This window comes from Canis lupus, chromosome 26 (assembly GCF_011100685.1).
Source record: "Canis lupus familiaris isolate Mischka breed German Shepherd chromosome 26, alternate assembly UU_Cfam_GSD_1.0, whole genome shotgun sequence".
NCBI classification, from domain to species: domain Eukaryota; kingdom Metazoa; phylum Chordata; class Mammalia; order Carnivora; family Canidae; genus Canis; species Canis lupus.
Window position 1 is genome coordinate 14,364,175 of NC_049247.1, and position 16,836 is coordinate 14,381,010.

The following is a 16,836-nucleotide window of genomic DNA, read 5'->3' on the forward strand; positions in this document are numbered from 1 at the left end:
AAAGACCACTTAGAAATAAAGTGAAGGTTTCTGGAATTACAAGGCAGGAACCATTAAGGCCAGTGGGTGTCCGTCTGTCCCCAGCAGTTCCATCTGCCTGCAGCCAGTGATTGTGCTGAGGCTCTACTCTGGTTGTTTTTTTTTTTTTTTTGAGTGGGTTAAATCTACCCCCCTGTGATCTTGTTTGAACTGCTGATTTGCTTAGCAAACTCTTTCTCTATAAATAATGAATAACTCAACTCCAGCCTGCCACTGATACATTATTACAAGTTGGGAGTTAATGGGGTGTAAAGTAGGCAGGGAACAGCCCTGCCACTCATCCCTCTCCCCACCTCCAACCTTCAGAAAATGTGCTAAGCTACATTGGAGCCTACTAAATTGGCATCTTTTCTCCCCATCCCCACCAGCCCAAGACCTCCAGGTACTTCCAGGGTCTCTGCTTCCATGCTCATCAGCACAGAATCCCATAAAAATAAGACCAAAGGCAAGGAAACAGGAGGCAGAGATGATTCTTTCAGCCTTGCTGCCTGTTTTTTGTTTAGATGGTCTGTTTTCTTTTCATATCTGGGAATGTGCCACCCACAGTTCATTTCCATGGGCGTGCAGTCTGCTGCGATTACCGTCTATGGATGTTTCCCTACTCTACCCTTGCTTTGCTCCAAGGAGCTGGCTTTAATTATGACACACTGTCTGACTCCAACAGGTCTCAGAAGGAAAGCTCTAAACTCTCATTCCCAGTGCCTACCAGTGCTAATGGGTTCTCAACAACCATTTGCTGAATGGCTAGATGGCTAGATCATTCTATATGAGTAGATGGGCTATGAGTAGGTGGATGGGCATATGAATATCTAGGCAGGAGATGGGAGGATGAGTTGGTAGGAAGAAGGGTACTTGAGCAGATGGATGTTGGATGGATGGATGGATGGATGGATGGATGAATGGATGGGGAAGACAGGGCAAATGCTGGATGGGTGCGGGAAGGAAGGGTGGTGATGTTGGATGGGTACATCTGTAAAGAGGGGTGGGGGTATGATATGGGTAGATGAATTGATGAGAAGGTGGATGGGTGGATGGATGGATGGATGGATGGATGAATTGAGGAGAGTATGGATGGATGGATGGATGGATGGATAGATGGGTGGGTAGATGGGTGGAAAGGTGGATAGATGGATGGATAGATGGATAAATGAGTGGTCACTCACTCCTAAGGGTTCAACTTAGGCAAACCAGGCCCAGTCAAGGAGGAAAATGACCCAGATAAAGATGAAGTAGGTAATGTTCTAATCATTTCACAAACAGACAAACTGAGAGCTGGAAAGGTTAAAGGTTTGTCTGAGGTCACAGCAGAAGTAGTATTTGAACTTTTGGCTCCCTTCCGGCCCTTCCCTTGCCATACACAGCACATAATGGAAGGCCCATCCCTCCAGATGCCATGTCAACAGCACTCATTTTCCACCTCCATATTCTGTAACTGGATGAGTGAGATAAGCCCCAGGGATATCCCAGCACCAAGGCTGAAAGCTGGAGAGGAAGAGGGTGGGGCAGGGAAAGCAGAATTCCAACAGGAGGAACGCGTGCAAGGCCAGCTGGGCCCAAGAAACAGTGAGTTAACAAGATGAATAATAATAGCCCATTGGGCTAAGGTACAGCATCTTTTGCCTGAGAGCCTGTCAGAAGCACTTCTATTGCTTAGATAGAGATCGGACCTGGGTGCCAGACATGCAGGGACATGCCCCAGTGGTCTACATAAACTCCAGACAAGTCCACTGAAAATCCTTGATCTGGGCCTCAGTCCCAAAAGGCTGTACTAATAGTTGCCTAGGAGGGACTGGCTCCAGCTGGGGAAAGTCTGAAGATGGCTGGGACTCCTTCCTTGCCTTTGAAGATATTGGGTCTGTTCCTGCTCGGCATTCCTTTGGGTCTTTTGAACACCTACAAGAAATGGAATCTGCTTTTGAAGAGGACTCAGAGACGAGCCTTTTGATTAGAGGCAAGAACAACTTCCCAACTCCAAGACTCTCTGTTTCTGTCAAAAGGAGAGGACAGCTGAGACCCGTGGCCCTATTTCTCATCTGTCAGTCATGGTAGAGGGATGGTCTGCCCGGGAGACCACTGAAGTACTGGACCCCAGGAAGGGGACACTGATTGCCGCTCCCCTCAGCTGCAGCCCCAGCTTGAAACTTGGGTCACTGCCACCTGCCAGTTCAAGAAGAAAATCCTCCTCCCCAATAAAGTGTTTATGTATACCCACTTTGACAACAGCAGACAGGAGCCCTGATCCCAGCTCCACCAGTACAGAAGTACCAACCTCACCTGGTAGCTGGGAAAAGTCAAAGTGCTTAGATCACCACCAGACATGTAGTCAATGCTTCATAAACTGTTATTATTAGACAATTTTAAAAACTAGTGCACATTTCTCTAATTCTGGCCATTTCATGCCCAGTTTTCAGTCTTGCCATTCCATACGCTCCTCCTAGCCACCCAGGGAAACATACATGGTTATCTCCACTTTATAGATGAAAACACGGAGGCTAAGAGAGGGGGAGTGATTTGATCAAGGTCACACAGCCAGCATGTGACAAAGCCAGGACTCATAACTCCATGTCCAAAGTTCTTCCTCTTGTAGCATATGACAAGAGTGGTATTTGCATTGCCCCCTTGCATACTCACGATGCAGGGCTACTAGTAATAATCACTGCGGCAACGAGAATTGCCAATACTTACATAGAACTTCATGTTATTAGCCTTAAAAATAAAACACCCATTATTTTATAACAGCAAAATAGCAGAGAATTGCAACCCAGGATAAGCAAGCTACGGCAAAGCCATAGGCAAGTCCAACAAACAAAGAGGACGTTATTTTATGGAGAAGGAAGCGGAAGCTGGGAGGGGTTGTTTTGAAAGGAAAGTCCAGAGGAGAGAAGCAAGGGTTCAGGGTGAGGAGTTGCTCATCAGCTGAGTTCCAGGGCTAGTCGATCCTTGTAGGAGAAGCAATGTACATCTCTCCCTGCTGGGGTCTGGATTGATGATTCTTTCCTGTGGAGATTCTTTTGTTAGGGGTCTGTAAATTGATTATTCTTCCTGCCACTGACATTGAGTGGCACAGCTCCCCCTTCCAGCCTTCCCTGCCAGCATCCTGAGTCCACTTTAGTGAGGCTTTCCATTACCAATTTCTACAAGGTGTAACAGGCTTAGTGCCTTATATGTAGAAACCCACTTAATCCTCAACAATCCCTACCCACAAGGTAGGGGCCTATAATCTCCATTGCACAGATACAGAAAAGTGAGGCTCAGAAAGGCTTAAAAATTACCAGTCCAAACGAAAAACTTACATTGACAAACCTGTATTAAAGTCTAATTACTCAGATCCAGACAACTAGTAAACCGAGAGTTTTGGGAGCTTATTTTGGTGACTGTCGGCTTGTACTTTCTGATGACGCACGCGGCCGGGCACTGGGAGATATACAGATTCTTGACTTTAACATGCAAGAATGCTTCCCCACCCCAGTTAAATTTTCTATATAGGGAAAATCCCCATAAATTTTACTCCATACTTGGGCAGCCCGGGTGGCTCAGCGGTTTAGCACCACCTTTGGCTCAGGGTGTGATCCTAGAGACCGGGGATTGAGTCCCGCATCAGGCTCCCTGCGTGGAACCTGCTTCTCCCTCTGCCTGTGTCTCTGCCTGTGTCTCTGCCTCTCTCTCTCTCTCTCTCTCTCTCTCTCATGAATAAATAAATAAAATCTTTAAAAAAATTTTACTCCATACCCAAGGATGAGAGAAGCGACCAGAGCATGACAGTGATCTATGAAACTCATTCAGAGAGCCTTGGAGAACAGTCACAAGGAATATTCGAACACAAAATTATGTCTGTTCTTAAGATGACACAGTAGAGCCTGGTAGTGTTAAGGTTCAAGAGAGCCTTAAGGATCAGAGAGGTCAACGGTATTGCCTGATTCAGACTCACACTAGCTGTAGGTCTTTGGATGAGCCACCTCATCTCCCAAAGTCCCAGCCTCCTCATCTGTAAAATGTGGACAACAATTATATGAAGCAATAGCTCTAAAGTACCTAGCAGAGAACTCAGCACGCAGTAGAAGCTCAACAAACAAGTTCCCCTTGACATCGAGAGTGCCACTTCACAACAAAGCCCTCTCTTATATCGACAAGGATTCAACCAAGCAACCAACTTCCCTTCCTTCCTTTTAGTTATGCTGAACATCAAGGATTGGTTTTGAAAACAATGCTGTGCCGTGCCCAGAAAGAACACTCCCGGGAGCGGACTCACTTCCAGCCTCGGTGAATCCATACAGCCATTCTGATGAATTTCAGCTCTTTCCTGCTGTTCCTGGGAATGGATCGTCCAGCTGTGTGCCTCAGCCCCCTCTGAAACTATTACTAGCATCACTAAAATCGTCACCATCCTTCCAGTTCAGAGGGTAAAGAGCTCCATTCCCACGTGAACCTTGGCCCTAACCTGGAAGTTCACATGCTGTACACCTAGGAGCACAGGTGGGGCGGTCAAACATCCCTGGACAGGTAAACAGGGAAGTGTGCCAATGGGTGGAAAGCCACAACCCAAGAAAATATTGAGGCTGCAGGAGTTCCAGGGAACACTTTTCCAGCTGCATCTCGCCTGGTCTTTCTATAGCAGCATCTGAGACTGCTGACCACTCTCCGTTGCTGAAATACTGTCTGCCCTGGGCTTCTACGATAACACCCTCCTGGTTCTCCTCGATTCTCTGGCCCCTCCTGATCAGGCTTCCTTATAGGCACACTCTACCTTCTTCTCACCTACATCTTTCCCCACTGCCCTCACTGGTTCTCAAAGTGGGGTTCCTACACCTACAATGTCAGCATCACTTGGGAACCAGTTAAAAATGCAAATTCTCAGGCCCCACCCAGGAGTTCCACTTGGAGAAGTGCTGCTCCAGGCCCTTGGTTCCTCGTTTCTCATAGCACAGATGACTGCCAGCTCTGGGCCTCACGTCCAGAACTGCACTCTGAACAGCCATTTATCTAAATGCCTACCTGACGTCACCTCTTGAAAGGCTCAGAGGTACCTTATGCTCAATGTGCCAACCAGACTTTTGATTTTGCTCCCTGTCCCTGACTGAGTTCAGCAATCTCTTCCTTGGTGGGGGTTGCCAGCCACTAAGCAGCCTGGTCTCCGTTCCCCATCACATCCAGGCTTTCCATCCTCTCTTTTCTTCCAGAGGAGGGTGCAGCCCACAGGCAGACGAGATTTCTGAGCACTCAACATTCAGAGAATGGAAAAAAAATACTAAATACCGTTTCTCTTTAAAGCAGACCTTTCCTTGGATCTCTGTAGTTCACCAAAAAAAAAAAAAAAAAAAAGTACCCAAGGTGTGCCAGGTACCATGCCTGCATCTAGGGATACTGTTTGTCTGTCTCGTCCTGCTCCGTCTCCCGGGTTCTCCCTCTTCTGCCAAAACAAACTCTTATTTCACATTCAAAGATATAGGCTCCCAATGCATATATTAATATACCTATTGATTTTCCTCTTGCCAGTCATTATCAAGATTTATTTATCCCCCTGGCTCCCCATTGATTGAGGAAAGCAGTATTCCCACTGGTCAATCAATCCTGATATAGTCCATGACAAAGAGTCAATATCTATTTATTATTTGATTTATGGGCTTAATTATCTTAAACATGACCAGGCAGGGACAAAGCAGAAGCTGAGAAGTGCTCAAGCAACCATAACCAGTTTGGGAATACATCAAAGCAAAGCCCAGGGCCCAGCAAGTTCCCAGAGCAGTGAAAACATACTGATCTGACACTTCCCACTCTCCACCCACCCACACCACCCTGGAGGCCACCACAAGGAGAGGGGAGGGGACGGACACATGCCAGGGTTACAATTTGCACCTGGCCACTCAACAAGTCATAAGCCAGGTAAGTTTGGTGGTTCAGACAAATGAACAGGACCTGGAGGTAGGTCAGCTTTTTCCCCCTGCCCAGGGGTGAGGACCAGCAGATCAAGGTTCTCAGAGGCCCAAGGGGCATTAGAAAGAAGGATGGACTTAGAGTTGGGAAGGGAAAGAACAGGAGGGAGTGGTTTGTTATGAACTCTGGTCTGAATTAGACAATCCTGAGTTCGAATCCTGACCATCCCCAGCATTATGTAACCGTAGCCACCTTGCTTCATCTGCTTCCTCATCCATAAATGGGGGAATTGAAGGTACCTACTTCAGACAGTCACTAAACCCATTCAAAAGACAGAAAATCCAGTATTTGCACGCAGGCCGATCAGATCGCAGAAAACCAGCTTTTAATTACAACCCTGATTTACTCCGCAAAGCTGCCCCCATGCTCCTGAGTCTGTTTAACCATGGCCTGCCAGCAAAGCTGAGGAAACCATCCCTCTGGTTTCTGGAACACATGTTAAGGACCTGATGTTGCCCACACTTGCCTTCAAAACATGGGAGCACAGCTGGCTATTTTTAACTTGGGTAAATAGTGAAAGCTGTTGAAAATGCCTTTGTTTCCAGAGGACTGCCAGCTTGCTGTTGCTCTCTCCCCTCAGGGAGTCATGCCAAGTTATCTTTTAGAACCTAGGGCATTAAAACCCACATTTGTTCCCGCTGATGTCCGAGGAGGATTAATGCTGTCCACACCATTTTTGGAGGGGGGACGGGGAACAGATGGACAGTCCTGCTGCAAGCTCCTCTAAGGAAAGGGATCACCCCAAAGTGGTCTTTCTAAAATGTGAACTGGACTGTGTTACTCCTCTGGCTAAAACTCTGGGTAGTACTCCCTGCCTCTGGGAGAAAAGTCCAGATTCCTTAGCTTGGCCCATGAGGTCCTTTCAGACTATCTCCAGCTTCTTATCTCTTGCTAGTACCCAAATGGGTCCTATACTCCAGCTGCTGACTCTGCTGCCTCTTCCCTGTCTTGTTCCCTCCCAACGCCAGCCCTCTGCATTACAGTTCTTGGCTGTTAGGAATGCCAATACCTTCTTGTCCCTCTGGCCGGTTCCTTGGTTGGAAAAGGGGCCAGCTCCAGGTCCCCACAGCTCCCCAGGATCCTATTGCAGAGATTGTGACACTGAGAATCATCCAGTTACCTGTCTGTGAGCATCAGGGTGCAGGGGCCATGCCTTCCCTTCCTCATTTCCACCATTACACCCAGTCTCTTTTTGTATTCTCACTTACATCACATAGTTGGCATCTTTTGCTTTTGGTCCCTGTTAATTCCCCCACATCCTATAGCCACCCCCCCCCACCAGTTTGTACTACATTTTACTTATGTCCCACTCATTTCTCAGTGATTCCGAGTAAACAGTACCATTCATTGTTTGCTGCTACACTTGCCTAGAGGAGCAGGCTGTGATAATGTGTGTGAATATATTTTTGGAAATAGTTATTCACTCATTCAACAAGTATTTAAGGAGGACCCACTGTTTTAGAGACTGGGGATGCAGAGGTGAGCCAAATAGCTGAGGTCCAACTTTCCTAGGGCTTATGTTCTAGGGTGGGGGAAAGGATGTAGGGAAAAGAGACAAAAAGCAAGCAAACAGAGGAAGATATTATCTTATGGTGAGAAGTGCTCTAATGAAAACAAAACAGCGATGGCGTACCAGGGAATGGGGAGGGGGGGAGGTGGGCAATGCAATACCACTTTGGATTGACTCCAGGGCCTCATGCTCTTCTAGGCTCCTCTAGTCCTGCCAGCTTCTTCTCAGTCCCCTGTGCATGGTGACCCTTCCCCACCAAGGCACCCTGTGCGGGTGGAGGTGCTCTAGGCTCTGTCCTTGGGTGACCTCAGCTTCCACAGAAGCCCACAGCTTCAATCACCACTTCTTTGCAGATGACTCACACATGGTTATTTCCAGCCTCAACCTTTCTCTGAGCTAGAGACCAGGATATCCAGCTCCTTTGTCAACATCTCCCTGTGGACAGGTCAAAGCTCAGAGAGGTTAAGTAACATGGCCAAGGTACAAGCCAGGAGCAGCACTGGGCCATGAGTCCAAGGGGTCAACCTGTAGGCATCACCTTGTATCATTTGATGTTATAATAAACATAAAACACCTGCTGCTTGTAGTGCCAGGGATGCCTTGGCACCCGGGAGGAAATACACCACTACTGTTAATTGCTATCACTATCATTATTGCCATCATCGTTAGAGTAGCATCATTATTATCATAGCAACTGGGAGATACAAGGTATTGAGCACCTCTGGCTATTGGAGGCATTAAGCTATAGCTTGATCTCTAATTCTTATTTCTACCTTGCAGGAGGGAAAAGGGTCATCCCATTTTATAGGTGAGGAAACAGAAGCACACAACAGTAAAGAAATTTGCAAAAAACCAAAATCCAAAAAATGGAGCATTCATACATATATTTGGTGAAAGTAACAAAGTCATAGAACAGGATTGCCAGATGAGTCTATCTTCATGGGATAGAAGATCTATCCATAAAAGTGTGCGTAGTCAAAGATCTGCTGGCTCTTCACCAAAACCCATGTCAGTTTCCTCCTGGGAGTACAATTGGCTCTTCCCAGCTTCCCTTACAGCCTGGTGTGGTCAAGGAAATGTGCCAGCCCATAACACAGGTAGAATGATGTGCATCACTCGTAAGTATGGCTCATGGAAAACATCCCACACAACTTCTATGTACTTTCTTCTTTCCCCAGCTAGATGCAGAGCACTCTGAGCCCTAGGGTTGGATCCAAAAGTTGAGATTGGCCTTAGATCCCTCCACACCTGAGGAAAAGCCACCTACATTCCAGGAACACCCATCTTGGACTTACCATGTGAGCAAAAAATGGACTTCCATTGTGTAGAGCCATCTAATGCTTTACAAGTTATTTGTTACAGCAGCTACTGTTACCCTGACAAATACAAACCATCAGTTTGTATATATATACACACACACACACATATATATATATATGGAAACTGCATATATATATTGAGAAACCTGCCTGCAAAGATATATACCAAAATGTTAATGTGATTGCCTCTGGCTGTAGACCTTACAGGTGAATTTCATTTTCTTTTTGCTGATCTGTATTTTCAATAAGCTATCACTTGCCTAATAAGACGCCCAAGTGACTTTTTAAGTGATAACAGATGGCCCACACAGTAATTTAGAATCTTTGAGATTTTAGGAATGTGGTGGCCAGTGGCGAAGCCTTCACCCAGGCAACTCCTCTGCTGGTCATATGGTCATTTACCAACAGGCATATGCAATGTACATGAGATGATGTTAATAATAATGATGATAATGATGCAGTGCATTTATAGCGCTTCCTTCACAAAAGTCCCGGGGTGCTTCACATTCCAGCACAATTAAAGGCAGCCACAGACAAAAAACCTTTTCAGCTGTGCTTTATAAAGGAAAAGCAATTCAGCTTTTTGAACATAAAAGGAAGACGATTCCACTAGATGATGGGGGGGCGGAATCTTCATGTGCTCAGCGCCCCCCCACCCCCACTCTTGTATGTTATATTTAGGACAATCAAACTGGCCCAAAGGGGGGAAGAAATCAGAAAGCCCACAAGTACAGAGTTACTGGAAAAGGAAGTCAAAATCTCATTCGGGGATGGAGTTACTACTGTCTTAGAAGGCAGGGTCCTCTATTTGTCTGTCAAATATTGCAGCTTGGCGCTGTTATATTTGAAAGCACAAAAAACAAGAACTGATTCGGAGCTGGACGTGGTCTATTAAAAAGCTCCTGATATTTACCAGACTTAGAGTGCTGTGCAAATGAGGCCCCACGGCATTTCATTACTACCTTGCCCCAAGGGGTTGTTGGAGTAGGGGGGTGGGTGAAATCCAGCCAACCTCACATGACATCACAACTGCATTCAGACTCTGGGCACCCAGCGACTGAGGACACTTGCCCAATGAGAAATTTTTAAAAATCTTCCTGAAAGCAGTGGGGAAGTCCTTCTCTTTCCCGGGGTGTATATCCCAAACCCCTCTCTCACGACAAGATGTCTCTGGAATGCCCCTTATTGTCCTGATCCCTCCTATTCCCACCCCTGAAAAAGCCTCTTAAGTTTTTGGTGTTCCCAAACACAGAGGAACCACTCAGGCACCTATTCTGAAGCCCCACTCAGGTGGAAACACCACAGCGATGTCCAGGGCACCCCAGAATCCCATTTCCTCTGCTTGCATTCTTTGGGGCTGGGCTAGGTTGGTGCTTTCACTGCTCTCAACCAAATGAGTTTTGACACACTGAATTGACGAATGAGCAGAGTGTAAGAGGAGGCAGCAGGCAGCCAGGCCATCAGGAAACTTGCAGAGTGCTGTGAATTAGCTCCTGTTTAAAATCTTTCATTGGCTTCCCCCTGCAATAGAATAAATTCTACACCTTTATTCACACCTTTGAAGCCCTGCAGCCTCCTTCCTGCCTCCCCGTAGTCATTCACATACTTCCTTCTGGTCTTCAAATGTGCCTGTCTCATTCCCACCTCAGGGCCTTTGCACCTGCTGTACCACCGCCTGGACCACTCTTTCCCTGCTGCTCCTCTTCATTAGGTCTCAGTGCAAATGTCAGTTCCCCCAGACACCTCTTCTCAACCCCTCCTCAAAGTAGCCCTCCTGTCACTCTGACCCATCCTCCATTTGTGGTCTTCACAGCTCTTAAGGCAATGCTGTAGTTATCTTACTTGTCTAATTTGTTACTGACCGTCTTTTCTGCTGGAATGGAAAGTCTTTGTAGGACAATAGGAACTGTGTTCTGAGAACCTAGCAGGCAGCCAGGCACTCAGCCAGGGTCCCATGCACATCTGTGAACACGCGTTAGCACTGAAGCTAACGGGTGGCTCTCAGGCCCCTGCTGGTCTTCACTTTGGGACATTTTGGGCCCTCCTTCTTCCTGGGCCCAGCCACTCACCAATCCGTGCCGCCTGGCAAAATGGTTCGTTGAGGCCGCAAGGAGGTTTCAAGGGTGTGCAGCTCTTGGCAGCAGAAAAGCCTGATCACTCAGGGTAGGAAGTGGGAGCCGGTCTCTTTAGAGCGATGGCTCTGATCTTGAGCACATAGAGACTTCCTGGAAGGCTTCTTAAACTCAGAGAGTGGGCCCACCCCCAGACCTTCTGATTAGGAGAGAGGGAATTCTTTATCCTATATTTGTCTTTCTAAAAAGCTCCGAGGTGATGCTAGCCAGGGGTCCACGCTATGAAGCATGGCTTTATTTAAGATTTTATTTATTTATTCATGAGACACAGAGAGAGAGGCAGAAACACAGGCAGAGGGAGAAGCAGGCGCCACGCTGGGAGCCCAACACGGGACTCGATCCCGGGTCTCTTGGATGAGGTCCTGGGCTGAAGGCGTCGCTAAACCGCTGAGCCACCCGGGCTGCCCTGAAGCATGGCTTTAAATAATCTGGAGATTCTAGGAAAAGATTGGAGGAGGGAGGTGGGGGCTTGTGGGCTATGGGATCTTCGTCAATTGTTATTGTTAATACTACAAGTCTTTTGCTGGGAGAGAGAAAGTGAGTGTGTGTTTTATAAGATAAAGAGCAAGACAAAGAGAAGAGAGAGTGTGTGATGTAGTGTATATGGAAGAGGCATGTGTGTGTGTGTATGTGTGTGCTGGCCCATAGCAACTTACAGGATATGTTAGTACATAAACAGAATCAAAGCTACAAAAAAAAAAAAAAAATGAAACCGGTTTAATAAGCCAGTGGCTCTCAAAACGCAGTGTACCAAATCCTCCAAAACTTAATTAAAAAGACAGAGGCTTTGGCTCATTGATCTAGGAGGGAGCCTAGCTCTTGCATTGTTACCAAGTCCCGCAGGTGAGTCTGGTCTGATCCGGGAAATCCTGCAATGTAGTAGTCTTGCCTACCCACCTCGCCCTGGCGGATGCAGCCCGAGGCAAAGAAGGAAGCCGCTGGGCTAACATCAGATCCATGTCTGCTCAATTCCAGGTCCTGCCAGTCTTGTTCAAGGGCTCCCCTTCCCTGTCTGACCCCAGTTTTCCCACTTGTAATATGGGCACAGTCACAAAAGGAATAACATCACCATGCCCGGCCCGAAGCAAGGCACTTGCTGAAGGCTGGTGGAACCTGTTGCTGTTTTGGTGTCTTTGGTGGGGCTCTGCCTTTATCAACATTAAATAAATACCTCTCAAGGCAGGGAGATGGTTTCAGACATGAGGATCAGCTGTGCCCCGTTTAGCTTCCAGGAAGGGAGCCCCGCGATGGACCCGGTCGTCTCCGCCTGGCCCATGAGCACACTGCATCTTCCTTTCCAGGGACAGGGCTGGGGCGGGAGCTAATAAGTGCACTGGGACATGGTGATAAACCTTTCGGGAAGAATGGGGCGGCTTCTCCCTCCCTTGACCCACCCTTAGTGACAACGAGGGTGGAGCTGCTGGTACAGACGCACCCCCCGCAGAAGGGCGACGGCGCAGGGCCGTCATAACGCAGTGCTTCCCGGGCTGGCCAAGGGCATCGGGCCGGGATGAGGGACCAGGCACTGGTGCCTGGTGAAGTCATCGGCGCCGACCAGAATGGGAAGTCAGGGCAGATACACTGGCATTTCCCACAAGCCCCCACCTCCCTCCTCCAGATAAACTGCCTCGGCAGCTGTCAAAATACTCTTCCTGGGCCACCACCCTCTATTTTGGGTTTTTCTTTTCTTTTTTTTTTTTTTTTTGTCCTTTAAGACATTAGTTCCTGACCCTGCTCACAAACCCTCCAAGGGCTACCCTGAGCATAATAAGATCCAGACCTCTCGTCAGCTTCCAGGTCCTACAGCAGAGGGTCTCCCAGGTGCCTCGTAGAGTCATGTGGGGGAAGTTTTGTACTGAAACCTGTGGCCTCTACAGACTAATTAAACCAGAGACTCTCAAGGAGTGGTTCCTGACTGGGGGTGACTTTGCCCCAGGGGATATTTGGCCATCTCTGAAGACATTTTTGGTTCTCACAACTAAGGACTTGGTACTATTGGCATCTGGTGGGTAGGGGGCAGGGATCCTGCTAACCATCCTACAATGCATGGGCCAGACTCCTATAGATGAACAATCTTGCCCCAAATGAGCTGGTGCCAAGCTGATGGGCTGCTATAGGCATCAGTGCCCAAGTCAACCAGGCTCGAGCACCACTCCCCTCTCCAGTCTGGCCCCTGCTGGCTTCTTTCCTCACCTCCCACCCTCTCGTCCTCACTGACCATGTTCTACCACAGTCTTCCTTCTGGTCCAAAGCACACCCTGCTCATTCCTACCCCCGGGCCTTTGCATGTGCTACTCCCTCTGCTAGGTGTGCCCTGCCCCATGTCTTCACAGCTGGCTCTTTGCACTCAGGTCTCTGCACAAATGCCACTTCTTCAGAGAGGCTGCCTGGATCCTCCCTCCCATAGTGCACACCTAAAATAACTCCATCCCCAAGTCTCTCTATAGCACTGCTCTGGCTTGGTTCCTTCAATATGCTGGGACCTATTCAAATGGTCTCATTATTACTTAGCACTAGTCTGTCTCCCCCACTACAATGACAGCATTCTGAGAACAGGGTCTATGTCTGTCTTGCTCACCGTCATCCCCTGGTATCCAGCAAAGTGCCTGGTACTCAACGTGTTTACTAAGTATCTGATGACTGAATTAATGAATGGACAAGGATTGGGGGAGGCTAGGGTTTTCAAGCTGTTGGAGGATCAAGTGCATTGCTAGAGACCTTGTGTTCCTGTCCCAGCCCCACTTTCTTCTCCTGGCCTCAGTCTCCATATCTGTAATATGGCCCAGATGAGTTCAATGGGATCAGGCTCCTGCTAATGAAGCCCTCCTGGAGACATCAGTGGTAGTGTTTTGCTTTGGTCTGGTCTCCATGGCACCTAGCTAAGGTAGGTTGGTCCTGGCTCCTGTCACCAGATTAATAACAAATTTCTTCCCACTGAGATCCTAATTATTTTGTAATTTTGTCTGGTCTTTTTTTTTTTTTTCCCAAAAACTTTCCTGTTTCCATTTCCCTCTGCACTAGCTGGTTTACATCGGCATCTGTGCTAAGCACACAGTAGGTACTCACTGATAATATGCCCCAGGGTATGGTTCCCAGATATTAATCAGATTAGAATGGGCTGGGGAGCTTGGTTAGAAAGTCTTAACCTACAAACAGGCTTAAATCATTAGGTCCAAGGTGATGTGATAAACTAAAAACTGAAGCCCAAAGATATCCAGGTTCTAATCCCTGAAAACCACAAAAGTTATCTCAATATTGCCAAAGGGGGCAGCCCCGGTGGCGCAGCGTTTTAGTGCCGCCTGCAACCTGGGGTGTGATCCTGGAGACCCGGTATCGAGTCCCACATTGGGCTCCCTGCATGGAGCCTGCTTCTCGCTCTGCCTGTGTCTCTACCTCTCTGCCTCTGAATAAAAAAAAAAAAAAAAAAAAAAAAAATATATATATATATATATATATATATATATATATATATATATATTGCCAAAGGGACTCTGTAGATGTGATTGAAGTTGAGCATGTTGAAATGGGAGAGGTTTCCAGATGGATAGGTCCAAGATGCAATCACAAGTATCCTTGTAAGAGTGAGATCTGACCACAGAAGGAGGCTATGTGATCATGGAAGCAAGAGGGTATGCCGCTAGCCTTGAAGATAGGATTAAGGGGCCACAAGCCAAAGAATGCAAGGAATGTTCTGGAAGCTGAAAAGACAAGGAAATGTTCTCATTCATAAAGGAGAGCAGCCCTTGGCTGTAGCCCAGTGAGACCTACTCCAGACTTCCAACCTCTAGCACTGCAGAACAATAAATGTGTGTCATATTACCACCCAAGTGTGTGCCCATCACAACATCCCTAGGAAACCAATACAGGAGCACCCAGGTGCCTGCATTTGAACGACCTTCCTCCCTTTGCTGGCTCTGATGCAGGAGATCCAGGTGGACTATATTTCAGGGAGTACCACTCCAGAGCTGTTCCAGGCTGCTTTTCAAACCAGCCCATTCCCAGAGCTTTTTGTCAGAGTTGGAGGGACCCTGCCACAAGCACCCACTTCTGCCTCATTTTGCAGATGGGGACACTGAGGCCTTGGGAACTCTGCAGCAAGGCAGAAGGATGAGAGATGTTTTCATTCAGCTCTGTCGGCTTTAAATTCCACTTGGAGTTTTTAAAATGAACGATTGTGCAGACTGCCAATAGCTTTGCAATAATCTCATAATGACCCAATCGTGAAACGATTTAGCAATCCTGCTGCTAATTGTATTTGTGGATATAGCAATTGGGTAACTAGTTGGTTATTACTCATTCCCCAAGAGCCATACACATCGTATTACAAGGAAGCTAATCTTAGAAATACTTGTTAACTCCGATGATAATTACTAAGTAATTGGCTAGAACACGCCATTGTGAATTTAGTTGGAATATGCCAGGTAATTATCTGGTCTTATGTTCCCTGTAAAATAAATCCAGGGTCCCAAAATTGTTCCAGTTGGTTGGCTATTGTCCAACCATCGACCTCAGCCAGCCAATTATGTGGATGCAGGTGATTAATCAAATTACTCAAATATCAGGTTTCAAACTGAATGTTCAGATAAAAGGCCTGACGGTCAACAAGTGGATGGTGCTACATGGGAGAATGGGGTTCACAGAGCATCCCCCAAGATAAAAAAATAAATAATGATACAATAATATGGAATAAATGCCACTTCTTTGGGGCTCATCTGGCTTCTTCACACAAAATACCAAAACACTTCATACACCAATTACATGTCCCAAAGCTGCAGAGTCTTTATCACGGTGCCAGGAAAAGGCTGTGCTATTTGTGAAATCTGCAGGCAGTTACGGTGCTCGGGGAGTAGGGGGGCAGAGTTTGTACATAATAGAAATTTCAGGCCTCAAATGCAGCTGGCTTACAGGATGAGTGACACATTTTCATAATGACCACTTATTTCTCAAGGGTGGCTGCTAACTGAATCTGTCCACTTCTAATTACCCAGCCCTTGGGAAAGGGGTGAGGGAGGCTTGGGGTACTGGGATCCATCAGTAACACTGAGAAAGTCAGAGGGCGGGAGGCGAGAGGTCCTTAGAAGGGCCAGGCAAAGGACAGGAGATGATGGGATTCAAAGTTCTACTTTGGGGATGTCAAAAAGAGGGGTTACTGGAAGGTGAGAAGCTGACCGGAGAGAAATTTGGGGTGACAGTCTGGTGGAAGCAGTAGAAAGAAGGCCAGTGAAGGGAGGGGAAAGACCGCCTTCCAACCAGATGTACACATCCCAAAATAAAAGGCTATGCAGGAGGATGATACATTCTGGATAATGAAGAGAGGAGGAAAGGAGCTGTGGCAGGTTGTAGAAGTAGCCACAGGTTGTCCCTCTCCCTGCATCTATGCTCCTGCCACATGACAGCACAAATCCTCCCATGCTGAGGTAAGGTCTGTTTCTCCATGCCTCAAATCTAAGTTGACCATGTGAGTTGGTTTGGCCAACGTTCATTGATCAACACAACATGACAGAGGTGTGAAAGGCACTTGCCCATCAGGGCTCAACCTCTTGCAGCACTTGGAATCCTGAGACCACCACAAGAATGAGCCCAAGCTAGGCTGCTGGGGGATACAAGGCCATGAAGAGGAGAATCAGGGCACCCCAGCTGCCAACCTGCCAACCTGTGGACACAGGAGTAGGGACATCCAAGAATGACCAGCTCCTAGTCTGACCTGCCAGCTAACCACAGACACATCCATGAGCCCAGCTACTGGGCCTGGCTCAGCACAGAACTGTCCACAGAAGAGAGGAAAACTCTCAAGCATTGGGGGTAGCTTGTTACTCAGCACAAGCTTATTGATACACTCACCTCATGAGAACAGCTCAGCCCCTGCATACCATCTGAGCTGGTTATTTGAGAGCCTCTTCTTTTC

General features: G+C 47.4%; 1 protein-coding gene across 23 annotated transcripts in view; it reads right to left on the reverse strand.

Moving 5' to 3' along the window:
* Window positions 1-16,836, reverse strand: part of KSR2 (kinase suppressor of ras 2) — a 446,464-nt gene that overhangs the window by 42,539 nt on the left and 387,089 nt on the right. Inside the window, exon 26 of one of the 23 annotated variants that reach the window (XM_038575253.1) lies at window positions 8,397-8,681. The exons of the other annotated variants lie outside the window; for them this stretch is intronic. Within the exon in view, the coding sequence (XP_038431181.1) occupies window positions 8,549-8,681 (133 nt within the window). The 3' untranslated portion in view covers window positions 8,397-8,548. Of the gene's footprint in view, window positions 1-8,396; window positions 8,682-16,836 lie in introns of those variants that run through there. 23 annotated transcript variants of the gene reach the window in all.